The sequence below is a fragment of the Helobdella robusta genome, assembly GCF_000326865.2.
Source record: "Helobdella robusta unplaced genomic scaffold HELROscaffold_5, whole genome shotgun sequence".
In the NCBI taxonomy this organism is placed as follows: Eukaryota; Metazoa; Annelida; class Clitellata; order Rhynchobdellida; family Glossiphoniidae; genus Helobdella; species Helobdella robusta.
In genome coordinates, this window is record NW_008705254.1 from 5246713 (window position 1) to 5256282 (window position 9570).

The 9570-nt window shown below is 31.3% G+C and overlaps 1 protein-coding gene across 1 annotated transcript; it reads left to right on the plus strand.

Moving 5' to 3' along the window:
• Positions 1 to 420: 420 nt before the first annotated feature.
• On the plus strand, positions 421 to 960 carry HELRODRAFT_163672 (hypothetical protein; the record flags this gene model as incomplete). The annotated part of the gene is made up of 1 exon (XM_009027484.1): positions 421 to 960. One exon carries the CDS (start codon positions 421 to 423, stop codon positions 958 to 960), a length of 540 nt encoding a protein of 179 aa, XP_009025732.1.
• Positions 961 to 9570: the final 8610 nt, after the last annotated feature.

Genomic DNA, 9570 nt, shown 5'->3' on the forward strand with positions numbered 1-9570 from the left:
TAAGTGTGTAGAAGACCAGCTTGTCCGTTGTATTTGTTTGTATGTTGTGTGTGTACAATGGTTATATATTGTACACGTATATATGTATTGTTTGTATACAAATTTTGTAGAATTATTTGTATTTCATTTAGTACAAAATTCACACATCATAAATACTTGGCGTACAACGAATATGTAAATGTGTCTGAAAAGTCTGAAAATTTGTTAACATTGAACTTTGAAACTATCAAACTAGAATTAAAAGATATATTGCACAAATAACAGGTGCAATTTAGCAAAGTTATTGAAACTGTTGAAAGTAATAAAGCTGATATTATTTCATTAAAAAACGTTATTAAAACTGCTGATATTAATAAACCAGAAGTAAATACATTGAAAAATAAACTAAATTCTAATGTTGTAAGTGGCTACAGTACTGAAATGACAAACAAGGAGGGACAAAAGAAAAATGTCAGTAGTTCTCTGTGGTCAGACATAGCAAAGTCAGAAGACAACGGTACTCCGTTCTCAACTGTAAACGGAAAAAAATCACGTCAAAATAATAACAATTGTGAAAAACAAAACAACTCAGGAGAAACCAGCAACAACCCAACAAACAACAAACAAACTGGAAAAAAGACAGCTATGAAAATAATCGGTAAAAAAGTTTCAAATGATTGCAAACTGAAGGCAGATAAAATCTTAATGAAAAAATCTGTGTTCTGTTTAAGCAACGTCAGCAAGTGCCACAGAAATGATGTGATGACCTACTTAACCGACAATGGTATCCATGTTGTTTCCTGTTATCCCGTACTCAAACAATTCAATAAAATGGCACCAGCTTCTACAGCCGACGTCAATAACAATAATAATAGTCAAACTGAAAATAAAAAAACAGATGAAGAAGAATCCAGTACGTTTAGAGTTTGCATCGATAGCTCTGATTCTAAGAAAATGAAAGACCCTGACATAATGCCCTAGCACATTACAGTACGCGAGTGGCAATTCAATAAGAAACCAGAAACAATTGTCGATCAAACAAAAAAAGATGGATAAACAACATGTTCATAATGATGATGACAGCAGTGATGATGAAGAAAAAGACAATTTAAACCCCAAGCAAACTACATGTAAAAGGTATGACAATTTTAAGTCGTTGAATGATGAATATAAATTAATAAATAAAGATTTTGATAGCAGTATGTTTTTCAACTTAATGCATTTGGACATAAGAAGTTTGGTCAACAAAACCAATGAATTAGAAAGCTATTTGTCAAACAGTCACATCAAATTCAATGTAGTTGCGATAACAGAAAGCTGGTTAAACGAACGTACTGAAAGTTTGGTTGGCATGGATGAATATAGATATGTAGACAAAAATCGTCGTGACAAACACGGTGGAGGGGTTGGTTTCTATGTCTGTAATGATTCTACCTTTCGAATAAGAGATGATTTAAATACCATTGGCTCGCCAAAGTTTGAAATGTTTGCAATAGAGATCATTAACAATTTTAAATCTAAAAATTCAATTGTGATGGTTAGTTATTGACCTCCAATATACGAAATTAAACAATATTTTAAAGAATTAGAACAAGTTTTACAAATAACTAGTAATGAAAATAAATTTGTTTATCTTTTGGGAGATCTAAATATTGACTTATCGCCAGAAGTTAGCAGTATAAATAAAATTCAATTGAACCAACTTGTGACATGTTACAACCTCAAATCCATGATCACAGTTCCTACAAGAATCAGTAATACAAAAAAATCCGCTATAGACATTTTGTTTACAAATCATCCAGAAAATATTATACAATGTGGTACCATTTTATGCGACCTATCAGACCACATCCCACTTTTTGCTTCCACTAATCAAAAAATAAATAATAAGACAGTTGCTGACGTTACATTTTCAAAATATTCTTATTCAACACACAGAATAATTAATTTAAATGAAGGTTTATGTAATGCCGATTGGACAAGTGTGCTGAGCTGCGATGATGTAGATGTGGCCTTCCAAAATTTCATCGACATCTTTCGGTTACATTATAAATCTTATTGTTCAGTGACCTCTAAAAGACAGGCTCAGAAGATGACAAAAAACAAACCGTGGATAACTAAAGAATTTTAAAAAATGTTAAAAAAGAAGAAAATGTTATATAAAAAATATCTAAAGCACACATCGTCAGACAACTTTACAGCACTCAAATCATGCAGCAAATTATGCAACAAGATCAAGTGCCAGTTGAAAAGACAATATTATTTTAATCTTCTACAACAAAGCAATGGCGACAGCAAGAAAACATGGTCAATCATCAATTCTTTAACGAAACGAAATAACAAAAAAACATCAACAATTCAATTAACTTTAAATGATGATCCAATTGATAATCCTGAAACTATCCTCAATAATTATTTCATCAATCTGGCCTCAGACATGCAACAATCATTTGTAGAAGACACAAGATGGAAAAATTATCTTCAAAATGGGTCAGTAAATTCATTTTTTGTAACCGTGTTTCATCATCTGAAATCATTTCAACCACAAAACTTTTAAACCCAAGACGTCGAGTGGTTACGATGAAATATCAACCAAAATAGTAATATCAACAATTAAATCAACAGCAACAATTCTTGAATATTTAATCAACTTATCATTTGACAAAGGCATCTTTCCTAAGTGCTTCAAGACATCCAAAGTTGTTCCAATTGCAAAAGAAAGAGGTAACTCAGAGGTTAAAAACTTTCGACCTATATCTTTGTTGCCTGTTTTTTCGAAGATTATTGAAAAATTGATGCACAGTCGTTTGCTCAAATTTTTTGAAAAAAATAACATTCTTTCTAATCATCAATTTGGTTTTCGAAAAAACCAGTCAACTGAAATGGCAATACTGGAACTGATTCAAAAAATTGGAGTCGCAAGTGAAAAGAAAAATTATGTAATTGGAATATGTCTCGATCTGTCAAAAGCTTTTGATTGTATTGACCATTCGATTTTACTACACAAACTTTATCACTATGGTATAAGAGACTCCAGTTTGACTTGGTTTCGTAGCTACCTTTTATCAAGATATCAATTCGTTACCCGGAACAATAAAAATTCAAGTAAATTGATCAACAAAATAGGCGTTCCGCAGGGCAGCATTTTGGGACCATTGTTATTCATAGTGTTTGTGAACGATCTACCGATGGCCTCGAAATTTTTTAATTATGTTTGTTTTGCTGACGATACAAATGTGTTCAGCAAAGGAAAAGATATTAACATGCTCATCAAATATACAGAAGAAGAAATTAAACATGTTAACTCTTGGTTCTCACTAACTTACTTTAAATAGTTCTAAAACGCAAATGATAATCTTTGGACCAACTCAATATTTAAACTACAAAGAACCTTATAAAATTAAAATAAATAATATTGATATCTATGAAAATAAAACAGTTAAATTTCTGGGCGTTCATCTAGATCAAAAGTTAACGTTCCGTGATCACGTTAATAGTGTTGCAAACAAACTTGCCAAATCAACTGGTCTGATGAACAAGGTGAAATTCTACCTCACAAAAAAGTGTCTGAATTTGTTGTATCACTCACTTTGTATGCCACACGTGATTTATTGCAACATTGTCTGGGCTGGCACGTATCCTTCAGTCATGGATCCGGTTAAACTTATGATGAAAAGGGCCGTCAGAACCATCACCATGTCAACGATGAGGTCTCATACCAAGGAGTTATTTACGACAACCAATAATCTTAATTTTAATCAATTGAATATTTATCGTACTTTGATTTTTGTGTATAAGCAGCTTAATAATCAATTGCCTAATACGTTTGCTAATTATTTTAAACATGCTAACAGTCATAGGATGTCTAATTATTTGCAATCGAATAAATCAAAAACTAACATTTTACATTCGCATGTAATCTGTAAGGGTCCTAGGACCTGGAATAACATTATTAAGAATGGTTTTCAATATAAGGTGAAATCGGCTACTGATTTTTAAAAAAAAGTTAAATCGTTTTTTATAATTAACAATTATTAAAATTATTATCCTTATTAATAATGTAGAGATGTTTATAAAATCACTAAACATTTAATGTCCTAGGACCTGGAATAACATTATTAAGAATGGTTTAATTTAATTTAATTCTATGATTAATAATTTAATAAATTATATAAGAAATGTATTTACATCATGAAATTTATGTTCTCTATCTATAAACAATTTCTGTTGATATTTTTAATGTGATTATAATTATCTATGAAACATTATTTTTTAGTTAACTACCTTTTGTTTTATTATCTGTTATTAACATACTAACAACTAACAATATTTGATATTAACCACAAAACTCTGAACATATTTGTCTAGGTGGCTGTGCTAGATGAGCCCATTAGGGGCTCGATCACATTCATCCTGTCTCTTATTTATTATCTGTAATTTTGAGGAGCAAATAAAATTTCGTTTCGTTTCGTTTCGTATGTATGTATGTATGTATGTATGTATGTATGTATGTATGTATGTATGTATGTATGTATGTATGCATGTATGTATGTATGTATGTATGTATTATTATTATTATTATCAAACACTTATAAAGCGCCTATTAAAATAAATATCTCTCACAAGCGCTATCGAAAAAAGAAAAATAATAAACGAACAGTGAAATAATGTACATCCTATCAATAGACGATATGATACAATCAATTACAATCGTTCATCGCAAATAGATAAGTTTTCAAATTCTTCTTGAAATCAACAATGTTCATCATTGACATTCTCATCGACATTGGCAGACTATTCCAGACGATTGGTCCCGACACTGCAATGTCTCTAGAAACGAAACGAAACGAATTTTTATTTGCTTCTCAAAATTAATCTAAAAAAAGAGAAAAAAAAATTCTCCCCCCTTTATATCAATAAGAAGAAGACAGGATGACCACAGTAGAGTTCTTTTCAGAAACTCATCGAGTGTGACCACCTTGACATAATTTTTAAAATGTTATAAGTTTTCAACAGAATTTAAACGTAATTTCAAAAACAAAAAATTTATGTTTTAAACTTAAGTAAATATTCTTTTAACTTTTTTTAAAAATTGTTTAACGAAATAAATTCAAAATTAAATCCACTGTTTAAAATTTCGTTCCAGATTCTCGGTCCCTTGCAATACACGTGAAAGAACAAAATATTCGTTTTCGATTTGTTAGAGACAAAATTATTTTGTTGCCGACATTGTTGTTTCATCTTGAAATAACTGTTAAATAAATCAGGTAATCGATTGGTTAACTGTTTATAAACAAAAATCATCAGAAAGTAAATGCTGAGTTTCGAGAAATTCAAGTTTCGCGTGCTGTTGAACAATGGTTGACTGTGTTCAAATCGTTTGGATCTCGTTATCAATCTAACTGCTCTTTTGATTAATATTTCTATTGGTAAGGTTGATGTGTGGTACGATGAAGCCCATACAATGTTGCAGTAGTTTATTAACGGAATGCACAGGGAATTATACAGAAGATTCAAACAGTTTTTTGGCAAAAATGATTTTACTCTGTTTATCATTCCTATTGACTTTGAAAGTTTGGATGATACTTGTTTTATGTGATGTTTGAAGGAGAGTTTCTGATCGAGCAGCATGCCTAGAAGTTTTAAACATTTTGTTTCAACAATTGTGTTGTTATCTAGGATGATTTTATACGGCTCCTTGTAATTTAGATATTGTACGGGTCCAAAAACCATCATTTGGCTTTTTGAACTGTTAATTGAAAGTTTATTGGCTTCGAACCAAGAGATTATGTTTTTTAACTCTCTGTTTGTTTCCTCAATAAGTTCTTTCATTGATCTGCCGCTGCTAAAAACATTCGTGTCATCAGCATAAATTACGTAGTCAAAAAACGCTGATGCAGTTGGAAGATCGTTTATGTACAATATAAATAACAAAAGACCTAGGATGCTTCCTTGAGGCACACCGTTGTTGTTTCCGAGCAGACTGGAAATTTCATCGTTCACATAGACAAATTGTTTTCTTTCTGTTAAGTAGCTACGAAACCAATGCAGTGATGTATTTCTAAAACCGTACTTTTCCAACTTGTTGAGCATGATGTCGTGGTTGATGCAATCAAATGCTTTCGACAGATCTAAGCACGTTCCAATGACAAATCTTTTACATTCAGTATTGATGCCAATCTTGCGAACTAGTTCTACGATTGCTAATTCTGTAGAAAATTTCTCTCTGAAACCAAATTGGGAATTTGACAAAATATTATTTTTTTGCAAAAAACTAGTCATTCGTCGGTGCATTAGTTTTTCAAGTATTTTTGAAAATGCTGGCAAGAAAGATATAGGGCGAAAATTTGATAAATCTGTTTTTCCTTTAATTTTTTCAATAGGAATTACCTTGGCGATTTTGAGACAGCTTGGAAATTTGCCCTTTTCAAAAGATAGATTTATCAAATATTCTAGAACAAACACAGTAGAATGAATCGTAGAGACGACAATTATTGTTGGTATGTCATCGTAGCCACTTGATGTTTTTTGTTTCAAAGATTTTGTTGTTGCAATGATCTCATCAACCGTTGCGTATCTACAAAAAAACGAGTTGGAAACAAATGTCTTGAAGTAATTCTTCCAGTGAGAATTCCGTGGAATGAGCTTCAGTAAATTCGGTGCTAATTCAACAAAATAGTTATTTAAAGCATTTGCTGGGTCAGGTATTTCAATTTCTTCATTTGTTAATTTTTGTATACTATCGGGTTTTACGCCTTTTCCGTTTTTTAACTCGTTTAGAGCAGTCCACGTTTTTTTGCTATCTCCTCTATATTTTTCAAAAAGATGATGATAATAATTTTTTTTTAAAGATTTATTTAGTTTATTACAAGTTATTTTAAGGCTTTTGAATTTATTTAAATTATTATTATTAGGAATCAAAAGAAACTTTTATTTCTTTTTGTGATGAGATTTTTTACCGATTTTTTTGTGATTAGACGATGTCTGCAGCTGCGTAGTTGGTACAATCAACAAATTGACGTCATCTGATCGCATGCGTTTGCCAGTCGAAGACAGCGGCTTCTTTATGAATCTATCAGCCAGGTATTCTGGGAGTTGTCCGTTTATGGCCTTGTACATAATGACGCATATTTTGTAAAAAAATTCGTTTCTTCACTGTTAGCCAATGGAGGCTATTCAGAATTGGCGTCACATGATCGTATTTTCTGCCTCTAACTATCACCTTTGCAGCTCTGTTCTGAATAGACTGGAGACCAGCGATAGACCTTTCTGGCAACTCATAAAACAGACTGTTGCAATAATCCAATCTCGAGTGGACAAACGCATGAACCAATGATTGTGTTACAGTTTGATCCAGATATTTTCTTATTCGGTATATTTGTTGAAGTTGTGCTGAACATGATTTAGATTGCGATTTTATGTGGTCACAAAGTTTTAATTTAGTGTCAAAAATACATCCCAAATTGGTAGCCTTCTTGCAAAATTTTATCTCATTATCTTCAATCATTATTGAATCAATTTTTACTTTTGATAGCTGCTGCCAGGTGCCCACTGGTAAAAACTGTGATTTATTTTGAATAAGTTTTAGACAATTTTTTGACATCCATGTGTCAACTTCAGCCAAACATTTTATTAGTCTTTCAACTGCACTTTCGAACTGATCTGGTTCACTGCTGACTATTATTTGAATGTCGTCGGCATATGCATGATAAGAAAAACCAAAAATATCAATTACATTAAATACATCAGCTGTATACAGTATGAACAAAATAGGTCCAAGTATTGAACCTTGTGGCATTCCGGATGACTTTGTTTTTACACTAGACAGATGCCCTTTGAAAAATACCTGTTGAGTCCTTCCAGTCAAATAGGAGTCGAACCACTTGATAACAGTTCCAGCAATGCCGAAGTCGTGAATTAATCTGTTCAATAGAATTTGATGATCGACACAGTCAAACGCTGCACTCATGTCCAAAAATGCGAGTAGAGCAATATTCTGTTTGTCGATGGAGGTAAATAATTCGGACAAGACATATAACAATGCCGTCTCTGTAGAATGGTAACGTTTATATCCAGATTGATGAATCGGGAACAAATTATGTTTATTTAAATGATTTACAAGTTCACCTACTACCACACGTTCTATGATTTTGGAAATGAAACAAATGTTAGATATTGGTCTGTAGTTTCCGAGCTCATTAAAATCTGCGTTTGTTTTTTTCAAGATGGGTATCAAAACCGCATGCTTGCAAGAAACAGGAAGTGTTCCAGCACACAAACATAAATTAACTAAACTTGTGAGAAACGAGATGAAGAGGTCTATACGTTTTTTCAAAATGTGAGTAGGAAGGACGTCTAACATGCAATATTTAGATGGCATATTAAGAACAATTTTTTTTTACATCTTCTTCTGAAACCACTGCAAAATTTGAAAACAAAGAGCCACTGTTTAATTTACATCCATCAAAAACTGGTTTGTCAACTACTTTGGTGTCTCGTTTTATTTTGTTGACATACATGTATGTATGTATGTATGTATGTATGTATGTATGTATGTATGTATGTATGTATGTATGTATGTATGTATGTATGTATGTATGTATGTATGTATGTATGTATGTATGTATGTATGTATGTATGTATGTATGTATGTATGTATGTATGTATGTATGTATGTATGTATGTATGTATGTATGTATGTATGTATGTATGTATGTATGTATGTATGTATGTATGTATGTATGTATGTATGTATGTATGTATGTATGTATGTATGTATGTATGTATGTATGTATGTATGTATGTATGTATGTATGTATGTATGTATGTATGTATGTATGTATGTATGTATGTATGTATGTATGTATGTATGTATGTATGTATGTATGTATGTATGTATGTATGTATGTATGTATGTATGTATGTATGTATGTATGTATGTACGTAAGGTAAGGTAACGTACGTACATCCTCATTGTGTGTTTACGATCAAACATGGATCTTCATTGTTCTTTACGTGTATGTGCACGCATCTTCCTTCCTCCATCCTTCTTTTTTTGCTCCTTCTTTCTATCTGGTTTTTTAATTTTTTTTCTAATCTCTTTCTTTCTTTTTTATTTTTTCTTTCTCTCTCTCTTCCTCTCTCTCTCTCTCTCTCTTCTTTTTATTTTCATATTTAACTTAAAATTTGTCCCATTGTTTGTACTTGTGTGTACTTTCATATTCACGTATAAAGATGGTTGAGAATAAATATTGTTCAAAATGAAAAAAATAGTTTTTTTTATTAATAATAATTAAATTAAACTATTTTAAATAAATTATTGTCAACTAAAGCATCGTTGAATTTAATTATTCAGAGGTTCATCTTCTGATCAAATAGAAGATGGAAAATCATCTTTATGTTGCACGGAGTTGTGCATGTATTGTGTGTGTCCATGCGCGTGTGTGAATTTATTTGTATATATATATATATATATATGTTGGTAATAGACCATAATTTTTACAATATTCTATAAATTCTACCGAATGTTTGGCGTTAATATGTTTGTAGTTCGTTTTTTGGTGAACGTTTAGTTTATTAAAATCAAAATAA